Genomic DNA, 22242 nt, shown 5'->3' on the forward strand with positions numbered 1-22242 from the left:
GCCAGAATCTCCACCTCATCCGCAGACACAGAACTTGTAGGTAGCGGTGGTGTGGGTGGTGGGTGCCATCACAATTCCCTTGGTTTTGGGGACCTCCTTTTTGGATTTCTCTCACTGTTCCTTGGGTTTCCCCAGCTGGAAGGACTTCACTGATTCAGTCTCAATGACTGAGGATGAGCGTGAAGCCCTGCAACCAGCTGCTTTTGGGATCTTCAGCCATTGGCGGGTGTCATCATTCCCACAAGCACAAACCTGGGAAGGGAGTGATCCAAGCGACCCCTCACTAGTGAGAGCAGCCGAAGACGAATGACGTTGCAGATGGTTGAGGGGGGGGGGGGGGGGGGGGTGTTGCTCCTGAAGTAGGTGGTGCAGGAGCAACAGGGAGGGAAGTGCCCCCCACATCAAGGGGGCAGGTGTGTAGTCTTCCAGCTCTGAGAGCCGACTGGAGTTAGAACTGGGGCTAGAACTGTTGTAGCAGCGGCGTAAGATGATGTCATATGTACACGATGTAGGTGTTCAAATTTCCTATTAGCCTCAGTGTAGGTCAGTCAGTCCAGGGTCTTGTACTCCATGATTTTCCTTTCTTTCTGGAGAATTCTGCAATCAATGTGCAAGCAAACTGTGCTCTTCGCAGTTGACACACATGGGAGGCAGGGCACACAGAGTATTGGGATGTGATGGGCGTCCGCAATCTCGACATGTGATGCTGGAAGTACAGCAGGAAGACATATGGCCGAACTTCGAACATTTAAACCCCTGCATTGGGAGAAGGATATAGGGTTTTACATCACAGCAGTAGACCATCCCCCAGCTTGTCACAAGCTAGTAACGTCCATGACTAGGCAGAGGATGCTGTTTTGATTAAGACTGACCCAGATCTCAATTTGGACAAGCCCTCCACCTCCCCAAACTTGTCCTCTAAATGCTAAACAAAAAACTGAGACTTTATCGTCAAGGAAGATTCCCCATCAGCTCTCCAACATACAAGGTACCGGGGCGAATAAGAGCCGCTACCATCCTTAGCCCTGCGTTCCTCCCATAGTGTGGCCAGGGAGGGGAACGATTTGGGTTCATACTTCCGTGGACTGAATTGAGCCCGTGAATGCTTAGAGCCTGCTGGTGTTTCACTACCAAGAGATGATGAACTACACTTCATCGCATGTCATCCACCCTGATGCCACCCACTCCGACCAGGGGCCCTCCCCACGGGTGCCACCCGGAAACAGCAAAGGCCACCTGGCAGGATGGCCATTACCGGGAGTCCCAATGCCCCAGGGTGATGGGAATCTACTCCTCAACTTACATGGGGAGTTAACGGTGCAGGCATCAGCAGAGCGATCCCTGTGTGGTCAGGGGGCTACAACCAACAGGGTACATGGCAGCCCCACCAAAATGGACTGGCTACCGTGCTGGATATCAGGTGCCACCAAGAAAACAAGTCCATTATCATTGTCGGCACAGAAAACGATACTGCACAGCTGATGGAAAATAACGCACCCAAGAGTGTGACATCACCCAACAGTTGGAGAATGAGCAGAAGTGCACATCCACGTTGACGAAGAATGTGATAGGTCTCAGTGCTTGATGGACACGATGCACCATGTAAGCCTCCCTTCCCCAATTAGCTCGCTCTTCGGGAAAATTTTGAAAAATGGAGGTCAAACCCCACAGGGGACCATCACAAAGGCCGAAACATGTGAGACTCCTTTTAGTCGCCTCCTACGACAGGCAGGAATACCTCGTGCCTATTCTAACCCCTGGACCCGCAGGGTGGTGGCCATAGTGTATCAATGCTGTTTTGTCGCAGATCGCAGTGGAAGAACAAACAGTGATTCGATTTCATATTTTACTCGTTATAATGGCTACCGACACATCCGTGTCGAAGCAAAAACCTTACAGCTATAATTTTTTTTTAGGTCATGAATGAGTGTGAATGGTTTACAGGTTTTAAAGGAGGGAAGGTGTCGCTCACAGCCAACAAGAAGTCAGTGGTCCCATCTTAAGTTCTCCAACAGAAACACTTAGAAAATTCTTGATATTTTGTAAACTGACACTTACGAGGTGCATTCAAGTTCTAAGGCCTCCGATTTTTTTTCTCCGGACTGGAAAGCGATAGAAACATGCACGTTGTTTTAAAATGAGGCCGCGTTCATTGTCAATACGTCCCAGAGGTGGCAGCACCGTATGGCAGATGGAATGTTACCGCCAGCGGCGAGAATGAGAACTGTTTTAAATACTTAAAATGGCGACGTTTTCCTTACTTGAACAGCGTGCAATCATTCGTTTTCTGAATTTGCGTGGTGTGAAACCAATTGAAATTCATCGACAGTTGAAGGAGGCATGTGGTGATGGGGTTATGGATGTGTCGAAAGTGTGTTCGTGGGTGCAACAGTTTAATGAAGGCAGAACATCGTGTGACAACAAACCGAAACAACCTCGGGCTCGCACAAGCCGGTCTGACGACATGATCGAGAAAGTGGAGAGAATTGTTTTGGGGAATCGCCGAATGACTGTTGAACAGATTGCCACCAGATTTGGCATTTCTGTGGGTTCTGTGCACACAATCCTGCATTACGACCTGAAAATGCGAAAAGTGTCATCCAGGCGGGTGCCACGAATGCTGACGGATGACCACACGGCTGCCCGTGTGGCATGTTGCCAAACAATGTTGACGCGCAACGACAGCACGAATGGGACTTTCTTTTCGTCGGTTGTGACAATGGATGAGACGTGGATGCCATTTTTCAATCCAGAAACAAAGCGCCAGTCAGCTCAATGGAAGCACACAGATTCACCGCCACCAAAAAAATTTCGGGTAACCGCCAGTGCTAAAAAAATGATGGTGTCCATGTTCTGGGACAGCGAGGGAGTAATCCTTACCCATTGCATTCCAAAGGGCACTACGGTAACAGGTGCATCCTACAAAAATGTTTTGAAGAACAGATTCCTTCCTGCACTGCAACAAAAACGTCCGGGAAGGGCTGCGCATGTGCTGTTTCACCAAGACAACGCACCCGCACATCGAGCTAATGTTACGCAACAGTTTCTTCGTGATAACAACTTTGAAGTGATTCCTCATGCTCCCTACTCACCTGACCTGGCTCCTAGTGACTTTTGGCTTTTTCCAACAATGACAGACACTCTCCGTGGCCGCACATTCACCAGCCGTCCTGCTATGGCCTCAGCGATTTCCAGTGGTCAAAACAGACTCCTAAAGAGGCCTTCGCCGCTGCCATGGAATCATGGCGTCAGCATTGTGAAAAATGTGTACGTCTGCAGGGCGATTACGTTGAGAAGGAACACCAGTTTCATCGATTTCGGGTGAGTAGTTAATTAGAAAAAAAAATCAGAGGCCGTAGAACTTGAATGCACCTCGTATATCTCACATAGGGCTATCACTTAAGAACACAGCATCTCTAAACAAAGTGTTAAAGACAAGAAAATGTGTGCTAAATTTGCCCTGCACACTTTGATTTCTGTACAAAGACAATGGCATGTGGATGCCTAGAGTGACTGGATTGCAATGAGAAATGCGGATAATTCTTTTCTGGAGTGGAAAAAAAAAAAACCAATATGAACATACCACAAAATGACAAAGTGGGTCTCTGATCGTTAGCTAAGACCGAAGAAGAATGACAAAATCAAAAAGGAAGACAATGCTCATGAGATTCTCCATAGGAAATTGGATTCGACTGGCACCACTGTCAATTTCCAAATACTATTTGCATGTCATGGTCAATTGTGCAAGAGGATTCAGATGGTTTGTCCACAACAATCGAAGGAGAGGGACTTCAGATAATTGCACGATAGCTGCATTTGTAATACGCCCCTTTTTTTTTTCTTTTTTTTTTGTGAAAAATGAAGCGTCAGTCCTCAACCATCTTTCATATTGATCCGATTTGATGCTGAGTGACTTTTTTTAATTCCTAAAAGTAGAAGTTCAAATGAAGGATCAATGCTTTGATGACATAGCCTACAATGAAGCCACTGAGAAGTGTGAACTGGAGAACATCCCAAAGAAGAACTATCCTGATATTTTCACACAGTTTTTCTCAAGCTGGAGTTGACTATGTAGAACACTTGAAGCATCTTAACTTTTCTCTTTTTGGACTGATGGGCTATCATTTCCATGTAGGTGAGGACATGGTCTTCATCTGTGTCAAGACATGTAAACAGGGGATTTAAATGGGAAGCAGTTAAGAATACAGCAAGATGAAACTAGTTTTGGACTACATCTTGTTTAGTAACCACATCATGATGTAAAATTCTAAGGTAAGATCTATATTGTTTATTTTACATGCATAATACAGCTAAACAAAATACTATGATGGTAAAAATTGTGTTTTTCACCTAAAAATACTCCCTGTAACTTCATACCTAATTTTCAACTTATTGGGAAAGAACTGCTTAGGGAAAATATACGTGAAAGGGTTCATCTCAAAGCTATGCAATAACTATTTCATTGACCAAAAACTTTTACTTTTATCTCATTTAACAAGCATGGCTGTGTTTCAGGCTGGGTGCAGTTCCTGCTACCTTATAGGGCGATTGACGAAACTGTAGAGCTGACGAAAACCTGTAGCTCTGATATTTAATTAAATACTTTCTCTTATTGATAATGTATCTTGTGTTTGTGAATATGTTATATGTGAACTCAATTTATCTATAAAACAGTGGACATATGCACACAACAGTTCGCAACTTAGGACAGGGGGTAGGAGGGGTGGGGTGTGTGATGCAGTTGTAAGAATGGTGGCTTGTCATTAACCTTTGTCAGAGTACAGAATATAGTGGAAAGATACGTACACAGAATGTTAATAGGTAGGCCAGTTCTGGCTGCTACGATCTCATTGGTGATCACACCTTTGATGTCACTGGAATGCCAACAGTACTGTGGATTAAGTTGCCCCTTGTGCTAAGCAGTGCTCACTGCTACTGTTTCCAGTAAATTTCTTACACACACTGTAAATTCTTATGCTCTTTATTGTTGGTGCACTTTTAAATAATCACTGGGTCATAAATAAACAGGTGGCTAATTCATAATGGTTACACTTATTCATCATACAATAAAATTATTTCCTCTTGATTTCAAATGTCCACTCATCAAATGAAGTCTTGATTAAAACAATCATCTTTACCCAGCATACAAGTACACAGTTTAAGAAGTCCTTAAGCTCACAAATGTCAACTTTAAGTACTATTAAAGTATGTTGTAATGTCAGACTCTGAAAAAATGATAAACTCATAAACTTACGTTTTTAGGGTTCCTGATGTCATCAGCTCTGTAACTAATACAATGTATTTTCTCTTTGTAAGTGAGACCTCCCAGTAATCGTAAAATCTTACAATGTTTGGGTGCTGTAGTCCTTTCAGCATCTCAGCTTCTTCACGAAAACGTAGTCTCTCACTTTTATTCAATTTCTTTTCCTAAAATAAATGAAAGGTTATTCAGTTTTAAAGCACTTTTAAAATACATGAGAATCAGCAACCTTAGATAATTTTTAGCAACATGATGACCATAAGAATAGTATTACTTTGTACTCATGTTTTTAATTGTGCTTCTATCTTTTATGTGCTCTGGATTATGGATTGGTTCCACAGTGGCCACCTTAGCCTTACACATTCAAAGTTTAAATTTTTATTGTGTTATACACCAAGATTAAAAAAATGAAAATTTAGTTGTCTTTAGGTTCAATTAATTAATTTATCTATTTTAAAGGTCCACATCTCAATAAAGAAAACTTGCATTTGCGTATCAGTTTGGATTAATTATCAGTTTGGCCATTTTTTACTTAATAGTAGAGCGGAGTAGAAAAATTAGGTCTAGTAAGGGGAAATTTTCAAATTCTGTGCTCTTGTTTATATTTGTTTTCACTGGAAGCTACCCTCAGATATGAGTCATATTGTTAGTAATAGGTCTAACAGCGTCCTGTCTAAGAATGAAATAGACATTCTTGCCAAAGGGGGAAACTGTGCGGTCTTACCTAGAATACCAAAAGAAGATATCATTGCTAATATTGAGGGTGGAATTCGTTTTCTACTGCAGATGAAAATCAGGCAGAATATTGCTTAGGAGTAAACCATGTAACAGTAACTTAACGAAAGGTTTAAATTCTGATAAAGACATTTTAATTCTTCCAGCAGATAAAGGCAGTGCTACAGAGGTAAAGGCAATGCTACAGAGGTAATGGAGAGAGACGACTACTGCATTAAAATTAGGGACATATTAGAACCAGGAATATATAGAAAGCTTGAGGGAGATTCCACAACTTCTGTGCTTAGAGTAATTAATTAATGAACTAATAAAAAACCCTGATTTCTCCCACTGACAAGAGGGTTCTCATCAAATCCGAAGAGCTAACATCAAGACTGTATGGTTTGCCAAAAATTCATAACCTTGGCGTCCATTATGCCTTCCTGTTAGCACTCTTGACTGACCAACCTATGGGACTGCCGACCACTTAGCTATTTGCCTATAGTTGTTTAAAGGAAAAACTGAAGCTCATATTAAAGATTTTGGTTATTTTATCAAAAAATTTGAAGTCCTGCAGACTATGTCCATGTGATATTGTGATCAGTTTACTAGGGTTTCTCTCAATGAGGTTATGTCACAGTTGGAATGCATGTTTGCAAAGGATATGGCAAATCTCTCTAAAAATTGTCTCACATCAACTTGGTTTCAGTGGGACAACAGATTATGTCGGCAAACTGACAGTGTGGCTATGGGGAACCCACTCAGTGCTGTTATAGCAAATTCTTATATGGAAAAATTCAAAGAAGCAGCTCTTCAGACAGCGAAGAAGAAACCCACATGCCAGTTTTGGTATGTTGTGATATTTTATTCATATGGCCTCGTGGAGAAAATGAACTACCAGAATTTCTATTTTTTAATGATATTAATTCTAATACTAAAATGTAGACTTTCACGGCCTGAAATATCATGTCCATTATAATTATCCAGGCTGTTATGCCGTGGTCGGTTGATGAATTCTGTGTCGATTCCCAACGTTTCGTCTCCGACTGCGGGAGACATCTTCAAGGGGGTCCGTAGCTCGATGGGTGGGTCCAACACACCCACTGGCTCGCTACTGACTGTAGCCAGTGGGTGTGTTAGACCTTCCATCGAGCTACGGACCCCCTTGAAGATGTCTCCCGCAGTCGGAGACGAAACGTTGGGAATCGACACAGAATTCATCAACCGACCACGGCGTAACAGCTCGGATAATTATAATGGACATTAATTCTAATACACAGTTCACTATGGAAGAAGAGAAAGAAGGTCCATTTTCATGTTTGCAGGTTCAGATACTTAGAAAACCCCTTGAAGATGTCTCCCGCAGTCGGAGACGAAACGTTGGGAATCGACACAGAATTCATCAACCGACCACGGCATAACAGCCCGGATAATTATAATGGACATTAATTCTAATACACAGTTCACTATGGAAAAAGAGAAAGGAGGTCAATTTTCATGTTTGCAGGTTCAGATACTTAGAAAACCCCTTGAAGATGTCTCCCGCAGTCGGAGACAAAACGTACACAGTTCACTATGGAAAAAGAGAAAGAAGGTCCATTTTCATGTTTGCAGGTTCAGATACTTAGAAAACCTGATGGAACTTTAGGGCACAAAGTTTACAGAAAGCCCACTTACACGGCATATACCTTCACAGAAATTACAAATAGCATTACAAACAGAAAAAGAGGAGTGAAAAAACATTGGTGGACTGAGCTAAAACACTGTGAGCTGCAGTACTTAGGCAACCTATATGGTTTACGAACTGCCTTCAGAAGAAAGGTCTACACTGACAAAGACAGAAATAGGGCACTACAAACTAAAAGACTTTGAGCTTTTACTGAAAAAGAACCAACTGAAGGGTAAGTTTCCCTCCCATTCGCAAAACATGTCGCAAAACATGTCACAGATCATATCCGCGAAGTATCCAGAACACACGGTATTGATGTAGTGTTTTAATTATTAAGAACGGTATGTGAACATTTGAACACTGCATAAAGGACTTATGCCCACCACTTGCCACAGATACGAGTATATAAAATCCCTTATGCACATGGTCAAGTATACACAAAAACTACAAAAAGAAGCATTAACACTCACCTTGAGGTGCACAAGAGCAATTGCCATCTGGGCAACACCAATAAATCAGCAGTAGCAGAACATGCACTGGGACCAGTGAACCATCAACCACGGTTTTATCAAGATTGAATCAATAATATGCTTGGATGTATAGAGGGGCCATGGAAATTCAAAAGCACAAAAACAACTTTAACAGAAAAGGAGGACTGAAATTAGACAAGTTGTGGGCCTTAGAAGTAAATAAAGCTCCATAACAAACATCAGTGTGAATCCACTACCTTAGGCAGTGGTCTGATGACATCACAGACAGACAGTTGCCCGGATACATACATAAACAGTTGAGCCTGCTGAGCTTGTTGGAGATTGCAACTGCTTTCTGAGCTGGTATAGCCTATAATAATCTCTCCAGCACTGGAAGATGTAATGTTAGGCAGAGAAGTATTCCTTGGACTACAGACTTTTTTTTTTTTTTTTGTTTTGTTTGTGGTTTTAGGGCGCAAAACTTCTATGGTCATTAGCGCCCAGCCCGTGACGTAGAAAACAGGAAAAAAACGAAATTTAAAATCAGCAGCAATGGAAACAAAGTCAGAAAATTTCAGAAACTAAAGGCAGAAGGAATGCTTAAAAGTCCACTATAGAAAGGGGTTGGTTGTCCCCCAAAAAAAAGCTTCAAATGACTGACGTCATTTCACTGTCACTAATAAACTGTAGAACGCGGTCAGCTGAGCGCGTGTCATCTGCTAAAATCGACGATAGATCAGGCGATAGCTGTAGACGGGAGCGTAACGGATTAAAGTAGGGGCATTCAATTAAAAGGTGTCTGACCGTCCACAGCTGAGAGCAGTGGGGACAGAGTGGGGGAGGATCACCGCTTAAAAGATGTCGATGACTAAAAAGACAGTGCCCTATCCGGAGTCGAGCTAAAATTACCTCCTCCTGACGACGCGTTCGGGAGGAAGAGGTCCAAGCGTAAGGAAGGGCTTTCACTTCCCGCAATTTATTGTGGGGAAGTGTTGACCAATGCGCATGCCATAAATGAGTAACTTGGCGACATAAACCGCTCCGTAAATCGGTAAATGGAAGAGACTGAAGAGCTGGCCGAGGAAGGGAGACTGCAGCCTTGGCCGCTATATCGGCCGCCTCATTTCCACAGATACCAGCGTGTCCCGGGAGCCAGAGGAACGCCACTGAGACGCCCCCCAGGTGGAGCAAGCGCAGACAGTCCTGAATCCGGTGGACCAGAGGGTGCACAGGGTAAAGAGCTTGGAGACTTAGGAGAGAGCTGAGAGAATCTGAGCAGATTACGTACTGTATCCGCTGATGGCGGCGGATGTAGTGGACAGCCTGGAGAACAGCGTAAAGCTCCGCAGTATAAACCGAACACTGGTCGGGAAGCCGAAAGTGATTTGGGGTGTCGCCAACAATATAGGCACTCCCTACACCTAACGATGTTTTCGAGCCATCGGTGTAAATAAATGTGGCTTCCGTCATTTGTGCACATAGAGCAGCAAATGCCCGACGGTAAACAAGTGTAGGGGTACCATCCTTGGGAAATTGACATAGGTCTCTGAGCAAGTCGATCCGGGGACGGAGCCAAGGCGGTGCTGTACCCCAAGTTGTCAAGAAGGTTTTAGGAAAGCGGAAGGAAAGAGAATGGAGCAGTTGACGGAAGCGGACTCCCGGGGGTAGTAGGGAGGAGGAGCGGCCTGCATACCCGACATCAGAGGAGGCGTCGAAAAAAAGGTTATGGGCTGGATTAGCAGGCATGGAAGACAGATGGCTAGCATAACGACTCAGAAGGACTGCCCGCCGATTGGACAGCGGAGGTTCAGCAGTCTCAGCATAAAGGCTGTCCACAGGGCTGGTGTAAAAAGCTCCAGACACTAAACGTAATCCACGGTGGTGGATAGAGTCGAGACGCCGAAGAATAGACGGCCGAGCAGAGGAGTAGACTATGCTTCCATAATCCAATTTCGAGCGCACTAAGGCGCGATAGAGGCGGAGAAGGACCACTCGGTCCGCTCCCCAAGAGGTACCATTCAGGACACGGAGGGTGTTAAGGGAACGCAGACAGCGAGCCGAAAGATAGGAAACGTGGGAGGACCAGCACAGTTTTCTGTCAAACATAAGACCCAAGAATTTAGCGACGTCGGAAAACGGAAGGTTGACAGGACCTAGATGTAAGGAGGGCGGAAGAAACTCCTTACGTCGCCAAAAATTAACACAAACGGTCTTACTGGGTGAGAAACGGAAGCCGGTTTCGATGCTCCACGAGTGGAGGCGATCGAGACATCCTTGAAGACGTCTTTCAAGAAGGCTGGTCCGTTGAGAGCTGTAGTAGATCGCAAAATCGTCCACAAAGAGGGAGCCCGAGACATCAGGAAGGAGACAATCCATAATTGGATTAATGGCGATGGCAAACAGTACAACACTCAGCACGGAGCCCTGAGGTACCCCGTTTTCTTGGGAGAAAGTACGGGAGAGAGTAGTGTTCACCCGCACCCTAAATGTGCGCTCTGCCATAAATTCGCGAAGAAAAAGGGGCAGCCGGCCTCTAAAGCCCCAAGAGAACAGTGTGCGGAGGATGCCTGTCCTCCAACAGGTATCATACGCTCTCTCCAGATCAAAAAATATTGCTACCGTTTGGCGTTTCCGGAGAAAATTGTTCATGATATAAGTGGAGAGAGCAACAAGATGGTCAACAGCAGAACGATGCTTTCGGAATCCGCATTGGGCTGGTGTTAAAAGACTGCGGGACTCCAGCCACCAAGCTAAACGGTAATTCACCATACGCTCCAAAACCTTACAGACACTACTCGTGAGAGAAATGGGACGATAGCTAGAGGGGAGATGTTTGTCCTTTCCAGGTTTCGGAACGGGAACGACAATAGCTTCCCGCCATCGCCTGGGAAAGGTACTGTCGGTCCAAATTCGATTATAAAGGCGAAGGAGGTAACGCAGGCTATGGGTTGATAAATGCAGCAACATTTGGACATGGATACCATCCGGTCCTGGGGCGGAGGAGCGAGAAGAAGAGAGTGCATGTTGGAGTTCGCGCATGGAGAAAACAGTATTGTAGCTTTCGCGATTTTGAGAGGAGAAAGCAAGATGTCGCACTTCCGCTGCACGTTTCTTCGGGAGAAACGCTGGCGGGTAATTTGAAGAGCTCGAAATCTCAGCAAAGTGCTGACCCAATGAGTTAGAAATTGCGACGGGGTCCACTAAGGTATCATGCGCGACAGTGAGCCCAGAGACCGGGGAGAAACTAGGCGCGCCTGAGAACCGTCGAAGCCGACTCCAAACTTCCGAGGAGGGAGTGAAGTTGTTAAATGAGCTAGTAAAGAATTTCCAGCTTGCCTTCTTGCTATCGCGGATGACGCGACGGCATCGCGCACGGAGCTGCTTATATCGGATACAGTTGGACAAAGTTGGATGGTGACGGAAAAATGCGAAAAAGGACTACAGCCTAATGCCCATAAAACAAATGTCACTGAAAATGCAAATACCAGCTGTGAAAGTCAGTATTGTATAATTATTAAATTCTTTGGTGTTGTCAAGTTTAACAAATGTTGGTACTACTTTAGGATAATAATTTTTGTATTGTTTTGTGAAGATTGGAAATCACATTTTCACTGGGTACTAGACAGCAGAGAAGGGAGTCATAATGAAGCGCTACCACACACATTCATAACTTTCTGTCTTCACACTGAATTTGAGCTAAATGAGGTTATTAACAGAAAAAAAAACAATGGGATTAGGGAAAATGAAATGAATACACGTAAAAAATAGTTGTTGTTGTTGTTGTTGTGGTCTTCAGTCCTGAGACTGGTTTGATGCAGCTCTCCATGCTACTCTATCCTGTGCAAGCTTTTTCATCTCCCAGTACCTACTGGTATACTTGAAGAAATCCATCTCTGAGCTATCAGATGTACAAATACACCTTTATTCTCCTCTAGTTTTGGTTAAATAATCATCTTTACAGGAGGACTACAAAATTCAGAAACAGAAAAAAAACATATGTAGTATACACAGACAAAAGAAGCACATGTGTGAAGAACAATCAATTAGAAAGTACTTACACAGCTCTACACTGATGGGTCATGAAGACATTTTCTTCAAATCATCTCCAATCATATGTTCATACAATTGCTCCATAAACTTAGATGAACTAAAATTATTTTGTCTGATACAAATACAGCACTATATAAAATGTGATCTGTTAAAACTGATTATTTCAAACTTGGAGGTACATATTAGAAGCTGAATGTCAAAGACAGTATGGTCAAAGAATAATCAGTAGTTCAACGGGTATAGGTTTCTGTTCTAGTCAAGGTTGGCAGACCAATATCTTTTTCAACAAAGATGATACCCAAAACATTGATGTACTTTTGGAAGCCAGTAGCGACATTCCATCTAATCACAAATATTCCCTGAAAATAAGATTACTGCGTGTGTTTAGATGTTACATAAACATAAGGCTTTGTCAATATTGTCACAAAAGAAGCTGAGTGGTGATGGTTGTTGGGATGTTGAAGGGGGACTAAACAGCTAAGGTCATCAGTCCCCCATTCCAAAAACAGGCGAGACAAAAATTTGCGGAGCAGGTAAAACCCCAAGGGGAAGGAGACCTCCCCCCCAGGCACTGAAAGAACACAAATGCGGCAACGAACACTACAGACAAGAAGAGTACAGATGAACACCAGACAGAAAGAAACAGAAGAAAAGAAGATGGCCGGAGACTGGTTGACTGACCACGAGAACAAAAAAAGGGAAAGAGTCAACCAGCCGACTACACACTAAAATCTGCAACCAAATATGAGAGACTTGAGGACAAGAATGAAGCTGAGTAGCACAACCACCGTGGTGTAGTGGTTATGATACTAGACTGTTGCATGGAGGGTCATGAGTTCAAAACTCACTTGAACTGTAAAATTTTAATTTCTACATTCGGTTCGAGTACATTCTAGAAGTATCCACAAATGTCAAGAATCATTGTACTGGAATGTTCTGTAACAGTATACATACCGTATGTGTTCTGGCCGGAGGCAGTTCGCTCTGCACTCTTGTATGTGCAAGTGCTGAATAAACCTTCGTTAAATGAAGTTAGTGTTCGCCATTCATCTAATTAGACATTCTTCTACGTAACAGTATTCTGGTGGAGACGCTGGGTATTGGAACTTGTGATAGTGCACATTATCGACAATGCAGTGGCTCCCATCAGGCTACGACAGAGCCGCTGCTTACGTGGCGAGAAACTAGAGTTCAAGCCGTATTCAACAAATCGCAATCTATTGGAGACAGGAGAAGAAGGGAACGTTATGATGACAGCAACTGTGTGCCACCACATGAGACATCCTCCCGGGTTCTCTGGTGACAATGGCCAAGATCCAAACAAGTGGCTGAAGGTATATGAGCATATAGCCAAATTTAACAAATGGGATGACACCGTGCGTTCGACTAATGTATTTTTCTACTTGTAGGGCACTGCGAAGCAATGGTATAAGAACAACGAGGAGAAGTTCACAAGCTGGGAAGTATTCCAGGCGGAACTGCACAAGTGTTTTGGCAACACGCAACAACAGAAGTGCAAGGCTGAAGATAAAGTGCAGGGTACAGCGTCCAGGAGAAACTACAGCATAATACATTTAAGATGTCTTCGAGGTGTATAAAATAGTGGATCCTAGAATGAAGCAGGAAGATAAGGTTGCACATCTCATGAAGGGTGTTGCTGGGGACATTAATCAAGCCCTACTCCCGAAGGAGGTTTCGACAGTAGACGACTTCATAAAATGGTGCCAGTATATCGAGACAATGCATCAAAAAAAGAATTACACGCAAGAAGTTTGAACGGCTTCCAAACGCTGTATCAATGTCTGTGATGGAGTAAGAAAGTGATTTCACAAGTGTTCTTCGTCAGGTAGTGAGAGAGGAAGTTCAGAAGGCACTTGGATTGCACGGCGAGCAAAAACCGAGAGGCTTCAAGGGGTCATAAGGGAGGAAGTGGCACAGACGTTGAACCCAATCTCTTGTCCTTCATTTCCCTTTAAAACAGTGAAAAAGTTGAAACCCAGGTGAAGTTACGTTCCTACAATGCCACATGAGGAACCTGCTTGGGCACCAAGGAAGACTGACGTCTGGAGGACCCAGGATAACCAACAAGTATGCTTCCACTGTGGACAACCGGGACATGTTGTGCGCTATTGTCGAGAAAGGCGGCGGATATTTGATGACACCCACGCCAGGTGACAGCAGGTCGATCTTAGCCGACGCCAACTCCGGGATGACGAACATGAGCAAGAAGATGTAGGTGCAGGACGACGTAGGTCACCATCACTGCAAGCTAGCCGTTGGAGAGGACACACCCCAAGAGGCTAATCAAGGTCTCCATCGCCATTTAGAAGCTCCAGCCGATCACCTAGCAGCCGCAACCTGGAAAACTAACGGACGTGACTTCCCTTGAAGGTGAGGTCACCGAAGAGAAAAATCCTCCACCGTTGATCACTACAAAAATGATAGGAAACTACGTTGATATCCTCATGGATGGCTGACCAACCCAAGCTCTTGTGGACTCTGGAGCATCATATTCAGTCATTTCGGAGAAGTACCATCGCCAGTTGCAGAAAACCATATTCATCAACAACAAAACATCTCTGCTGAAGGTGGCTATTCAGAAATATGTAAAACCTATAGGAAGATGTGTTATTCGTGTGGGCATAAGTGGCCATACACAGCCCTTAGAATTCATCGTCTTACAAGAGTGTAGTCATGACATCATTCTCGGATGGGACTTTCTGAAAGCTTCTCAGGCAGTTATAGATAGTGGTCGCTCGAAGATTATACTAGACGAGATGAGATACTGTGGACAGGAAAATGCGCATCCGAGTTCGTGGAGACTATGATTGCTGGATGAAGTGATCATTCCTGCAGTCAGTGCTAGAAAGGTAACGGGCATGTGTCATGTTATGCATCAACCCATGAGTCTTGTAGTGGAATGTAAAAGAAGCATACCACTGAAGAACAACTTGGTCATCCCAGCCTCTATTGTCTCATTTAAGAATGGATTCATTGAATTGTGGATAGTCAACTGTCGCCAAGAACCGCAAATCCTTTCAAGACGCATGTGCGTAGCAAACGCTGAGCCATTAATTGCCAAACAGCTGAGCACTGCAGAAACCTCCCGTGCCGAGTCTGTGGGCAAAATTGGCGCTACCACTATGAGACAAGATCTTCTAGCTTGACTATCACCAGATCTCACTAAGGAACAACAGAAGAAGCTACTTGTATTCTTCAAGAGTTCTCTGAATGCTTCAAATCCATAGGTGAAGAGCAAATTAGACAAATTGACTGTGAAGTACTGGATTAGCACTGGAGACCATCAACCAATAAGCCAGAGAGCATACCGTGTGTCTGTAACAGAACGTCGAATTATTCGCGACAAGTTAGAGAAAATAATGAAGAATGACATCATTCAGCTTTCGCAGAGCCCATGGTCGTCACCAGTGGGTCTCGTCAGGAAGAAGGATGGCAGTTGGCGCTTTTGTGTTGATTACAGAAGGCTTAATAAGATAACTCAAAAGCACGTTTACCCCCTTTCTATGAATTGACGATACACTAGATTGTCTGAAGGGCGCTAAGTTTTTCTCAACCATGGACATGTACTCGAGATACGGGCAAATCAAAGTAGATGAGGCTGATCGTAAGAAAACTGCATTCATCACCCCTGAGAGCCTGTATGAGTTTAAGGTAATGCCGTTTGGTTTGTGTAATGCACCAGTAACTTTTGAACAGGTGGTGGATAATCTTCTAAGTCACTTGAAGTGGACAATGTATCTTTGTTATTAAAATGACATTATAGTGTTCTCAGAGAAATTTGATGAACTTGTAAAAAGACTGAGGGTCGTTCTTAAGTGTCTCTAACAACGCAGACTGAAACTTAATCCAAGAAAGTGTCTCTTCGGAGTGAAAGAAATCAAAATACTCGGACACGTGGTGTCCAACGAAGGTGTGCGGCCAGACCCAGAAAAGGTGAGATCTATAATGGAATTTCCTACTCCTAAAAGTATTAGAGATGTGAGAAGCTTCCTCGGATTATGTTCTTATTACTGTCGTTTTATCAAAGACCTTTGTATCAAAACCAGGCACTCCAAGAGTTGTTAAAAGCCAATGCTAAATTTACCTGGGGTGGTGCCCAACAAGACTCTTTCGATGTGCTGTGAAAAGCTCTGATGACTGACCCTGTACTTGGTCTGTATGATGAGAGAGCACCTACAGAACTACACATAGATGCCAGTGGGCATGGGATCGGTGCTGTTCTGGTGTAAATTTCGGATGGAAAAGAGAAGGTTATAGCCTATGCTTCTAGGACGCTGAGAGACACTACTCAACAACAGAAAGAGAATGTCTTGATGTGATCTGGGCCATGTGCGAATTTCGACAGTATCTCTATGAAAGGCCATTCACAGTTGTTACAGACCATCATTCACTTTGTTGGCTGACAGGTCTTAAGGATCCAACAGGACGACTCGCCAGGTGGGCACTACATCTTCAAGAGTATGACATTACGACAGTGTACAAAAGTGGAAGAAAACACCAAGATGCTGACTGTCTCTCAAGAAACCCAGTGCAGGACCATCAGGACTTTGATGAAGATAGTGACTGTCTCGCTGCACTCCAGGATCCCTCTGCTGAGCAGACGAAGGATGCCAAGATAAATCAAATTACGCTTGCCTTAAATCGGTCAGAGGATGTGAAAGGACACTTTAAGGAAGTTAATGGGTTATTTTGCAAGAAAAACTTTGATCAGTTTTGAAAGATGTGGTTACCAGTGAATCCTAAACACATGCACTTATATGTTCTACAGAAATTTCATGACACACCTGAGGCCGGACATTTAGGATTTATTAAGACATACGATAGGATCCGCAAGAGATTACTCTGGCCAGGTTTATTTAGGAGTGTATTGCACTGTCGTGAGTGCCAGAGGGGAAAGGCAGTTCCTCAGAAACCACCTGGCTGACTCACACCAATTCCACAAGCCGAAACGCCTTTCCAGCGTGTTGGGATTGACCTCCTCAGATGATTTCCAACGTCTGCTAGTGGCAATAGATGGATTATTGTTTGCACTGATTATCCGACATGCTATGCCATTACAAAAGCCATGAAAACTGCCAAAGCATCTGAGGTAGCCAAATCCATCATGGAAGAAATTGTATTGAAACATGGTGCCCAAAGGTCGTTAATTACGGATCGAGGGAAAGTTTTTCAATTGAACCTTGTGAAAGAGATAAACCGTCGGTGCGACATTACTCACCACATGACGACTGCCTACAGTCCGCAAACTAACAGGCTTACTGAATGCCTTAATAAGACCTTGGCCGACATGCTATCAATGTTCGTCAATGTTGAGAAGAGCAACTGGGATGAGGGGCTACCTTCCATGAAGTTTGCCTACAACACCGCCAAACAAGACACCACAGGATTTACGCCCTTTTTCCTGGAGCATGGGTGTGAGGCGACTACGACAATGGACACTGTGTTTCCGTTACATCCTGATGGCGTGGATGACGACTACATCCACCAGGTGTTAACCAGAGCTGAGGAAGCTCAGCAATTAGCTTGACTCCGCACGCTGCAGGCTCAAGACAACGATTGCCGAAGGTATGATGCGAGCTACCACCCTGTTGGTTACCAGCCTGGTGACCTCGTCCGGACCTTCACTTCTGTTCGGAAGACTGGTCTCTCTGATAAGCTCCTCAGGTGCGACTTTTGACCTTATAAGGCTGTAAGACAGTTGTCTGATGTTACTTATGAAGTTGAAGAATTCGACCCCAACACAAGATGATGAAAGACAGAGATACAGCCCACATCCTTCGAATGAAGTCCTATAAGGATCCTGCAACCCAGGGTAAATTCGAAGCTCCAGAGACAGGCAACAAGCAGAAAGGTGATTAAGAGCATAACAGCAAGGCAAATTGTAGTGGTTACGATACTAGACTGTTGCATGGAGGGTTGTGGTTTAAAACTCACCTGAACTGTAAAATTTTAGTTTTTATATTCGGTTTGAGTACATTCTAGAAGTATCCACAAATGTCAAGAATCATTGTACTGGAATGTTCTGTAACTATATATACCGTATGTGTTCTGACCAGAGGCAGTCCGCTCCGCGCTCTTGTATGTGCAAGTGCTGAATAAACCTTCGTTAAGTGAAGTTAGTGTTCGTCATACATCTAATTACACCTTCTTCTACATGACAATATAATCATGGTATACAACTGGGGTAAAAATTTTAAAAAAAGATGAAAGTAGTACAGGATTATGAACCAATTAGGTTGAGTATATCTGTACATCAATTAACTAACTCAACCTAATTCCAGAAACACATTAAACGAAGACCTTGGACACCTAAGTAAATCAGCATCTGTTAACATTTATATAGCAGAAATAATGTGCAAACATATAATTACACATCAGAACAGTAAAAACCAGTAATGTTATACATTCATATTACATGGAAAGACTGTAAAATATACATAAAAAGATTACATTATTTTTTCCTAAAAATTCTAAGTACAATACTTGAACTATGGGTACCAAATGCCCTGTCCCTTAGGTTGAGTGAGGCATTAACGTGTAAACCACTCATGCAATATATCTAAGTGTAGTAATAAAATTGGAGTTATTCATCAAACAAGGTCATACCATAATGTGCCAAAAATGGAACGCGATAACCTAGACCTCGGGTACCTACTCACTAAGGACAGCATACAATAGATGTTATAATGTATCTATTACAAGAAAATTAGAATTATAAATACAAACTTATTTAACACTGTCTACAAACAAAATTGAAACTATGCAGGGAATGAGACTACCATATTACATAACTTTATTTTTAATATGGGCACACAGTTCAAAAACATAAATGTCTTGCAGACATGGTTATAGCTCTACAAGATCCTACGCAAATAGAGCACAATTAATTACATAATCCAACTGTAAATGTCATCATCAGTGTGGAAAGAACAGAATGTAAAATTAAACCAATATGTTTATTAGGTAAACACAATGCAACGATATAATAAGAGTCCTGATAGCAATCATTAAAAGAAAAAATTAAAGTATTGAACAAGTGACACTTTATTACAAACCATAATAGTAAAAATAACATTTAAACAAAAGATAGTTCCAACATAAAGCAATGTGAAAAGGGGTACAATATTAATAACAGATAACAGTAATCATAAGAGCCAAAATGGTTTGGTATATCTGCAGATGAGTTCATAATTAATAAAATCTAACACACTGCTTTGGCATACTGAACCTAGACTTTTGCAACAGATGAATCACTAATTTCATCCCGGGCACGGGGTCTTGGGTTCAATTCCCGGCGGGGTCAGGGATTTTCACCTGCCTCGAGATGACTGGGTGTTGGCGTTGTCCTCATCATTTCATCATCATTCATGAAAGTGGCGAGATTGGACTGAACAAGGGTTGGAAATTTGTATGGGCCCTGATAACCGCGCAGTTGAGTCCCCCACAAAACAAACATCATCATCATCATCATCATCATCGTCTAATTTCGTTACTACTCTTCAATATATTCCCTGTGTGTTTTACGCATTAACACCTCAGTTTGAAGGACAGGGCATTTAGTACCTAAAGCACAAGTATTGCACTCAAAATATTTTAGGAAAAAATAATGTCATCATTTTATATACTGGTTATAGGCTTTCCATGTAATATGAATGTATAATATTACTGGTTTTTACTGTTCTGATGTGTAATCATTTGTTTTCACTGTATTTTTACTATATATGATGTTGGTTTACTTAGGTGCCCAGGTATTGGTTTAATATGTCTTTGGAACTAGGCTGAGTTAGTTAATTTATGTGCCGACATACTCAACCTAATTGGCTCATGATCCTGTACTACTTTTTATCTTTTTTCAATTTTTATCCCAGTTGTATACCATGGTTATATTGACAAAGCCTTACGTTTATGTAACATTTTATACATAAACACAAAGTCATTTTATAATGTCCCAACAATAAAATGATATGAGATTGTCTTCATATTTTAATAATGCAGGAATTCCAGGTTTTTAAATGCTCCTCAGATGTCTGTTGGTATGCATTCTACCATTTAACAAATGTGTTTACGTTTTTCTGCTGTTGGCAGCACTCTAAGTTAATACCTGCTTCATAGACATTATTCACATAATGTACATCTAAACGCATCCAGTAATCCTACTTTCATGCAATATTTATGATTAGATGGAATGTCACTACTGGCTTCCAAAAGTACATCAATGTTTTGGGTATCATCTTTGTTGAAAAAGATATTGTGTCTGCCAACTTCGACTAGACACACAACCTATACCCTTCAAAATGTAGATTATTCTTGTTCTCTGTAATCTTTGACAATACTGTCTTTGACATTCAGCTTCTAATGTGTACCTCCAAGTTTGAAATAATCAGTTGCAACAGATTATGTTTTATGCAGTATTGTATTTGTATCAGACAATATAATTTTAGTTTATGGAGCAATTGTATGAACATGCGATTAGAGATGATTTGAAGAAAATGTCTTCATGACCCATCAGTGTAGAGCTGTGTAAGTACTTTCTAATTGATTGTTCTTCACAAATGTGCTCCTTCTGTCTATGTATGCTACATGCATTTTTTCTGTTTCTGTATTTTATAGTCTGCTTGTGAAGATGGTTATTTAACCAAACCAGTGGAGAATAAAAGTGTATTTGTCCAGCTGATGGTTCAGAGATGCATTTCTTCAAATATCTGACAGCTGTAAACAGTTAACTTATAAAATTTATAAAAATAATGTAGTTTTCAGAGCAGAATCACTACCAAATTGAAAATAAGTATGAGCTGTTGCAGTACCAGATAGTTCAAGGAAGAAAGTAGACCGGAAACAGAAAATCTTGCTGCCAGGTAGCAGTCTAGGAATGAAGGTGGGCCAACAATTAAATAAGATGCCCAGCATACAGGCATCACGAACCTAGTACCACCTATCAAGGCTTAACTAATGATTTGAATAACAGGCATCAGACATTTACAGCAGGGACAGAAAGTAATAACCTGGCCAAGAGTTTGAGGTACAGTACCAGTAAGAGTTTTGAGATAAAGTACCAGGAGTGATTTTGACACGCTGGGAACAGCAACTGTAAAAAGAAATTGACTGCTGATGTTGTGCAGAGGTACAGCCAGTCATAATTTTTTTTCTTTTTTTTTTTAATTTTGACATACCCACATGATAATTCTCTCTCAAACTTAAATTTTTTCGTTATGTTTGCACAATATCGTTCCACATCTTTAAGGGGGCTCCAGAAAGGATCAAAATCATGAAATGTTAAACTTTTACTTTTTTTGCATTTTAAAATTCCTTTCAATAGATACATAATTTATTCAGCCAATCTGCAATACATTAAAACATCCACCCAAAAAGCATCAGAGTGGAGAACACAAAGGGGGCAAAGGGCATGCACTAAAACTTGTATAGAATGACAAAACCAACCGTCACGTATAAAACGTAAATCATTTAGGGATGGCTAGAAGACAAATGTAAGGATGTAGAGGCTTATCTCACCAGGGGTAAGATAGATACTGCCTACAGGAAAATTAAAGAGACCTTTGGAGAAAAGAGAAGCACTTGCATGAATATCAAGAGCTGTGATGGAAACCCAATTCTAAGTAAAGAAGGGAAAGCAGAAAGGTGGAAGGAGTATATAGAGGGTCTATACAAGGGCGATGTACTTGAGGACAATATTATGGAAATTGAAGAGGATGTAGATGAAGATGAAATGGGAGACATGATACTGCGTGAAGGGTTTGACAGAGCACTGAAAGACCTGAGTCTAAACAAGGCCTCGGTTGTACACAACATTCCATTAGAACTACTGACAGCCTTGGGAGAGCCAGTCCTGACAAAACTCTACCATCTGGTGAGCAAGATGTATGAGACAGGCGAAATACCCTTAGACTTCAAGAAGAATATAATAATTCCAATCCCACAGAAAGCAGGTGTAGACAGATATGAAAATTATCTAACTATCAGTTTAATAAGTCACTGCTGCAAAAGACTAACGCGAATTCTTTACGGACAAATGGAAAAACTATTAGAAACCAACCTCGGGG

At 42.3% G+C, this 22242-nt stretch overlaps 1 protein-coding gene across 1 annotated transcript in view; it reads right to left on the reverse strand.

Annotated features, from left to right (window-relative positions):
* LOC126470079 (uncharacterized) overlaps positions 1 to 22242 on the reverse strand; it is a 325220-nt gene that overhangs the window by 200844 nt on the left and 102134 nt on the right. The window contains exon 6 of the mRNA XM_050097591.1: positions 5255 to 5427. Within this exon, the coding sequence (XP_049953548.1) occupies positions 5255 to 5427 (173 nt within the window). The remainder of the gene's footprint in view (positions 1 to 5254; positions 5428 to 22242) is intronic.

Source organism: Schistocerca serialis, chromosome 3 (genome assembly GCF_023864345.2).
Source record: "Schistocerca serialis cubense isolate TAMUIC-IGC-003099 chromosome 3, iqSchSeri2.2, whole genome shotgun sequence".
Taxonomy (NCBI): Eukaryota; Metazoa; Arthropoda; class Insecta; order Orthoptera; family Acrididae; genus Schistocerca; species Schistocerca serialis.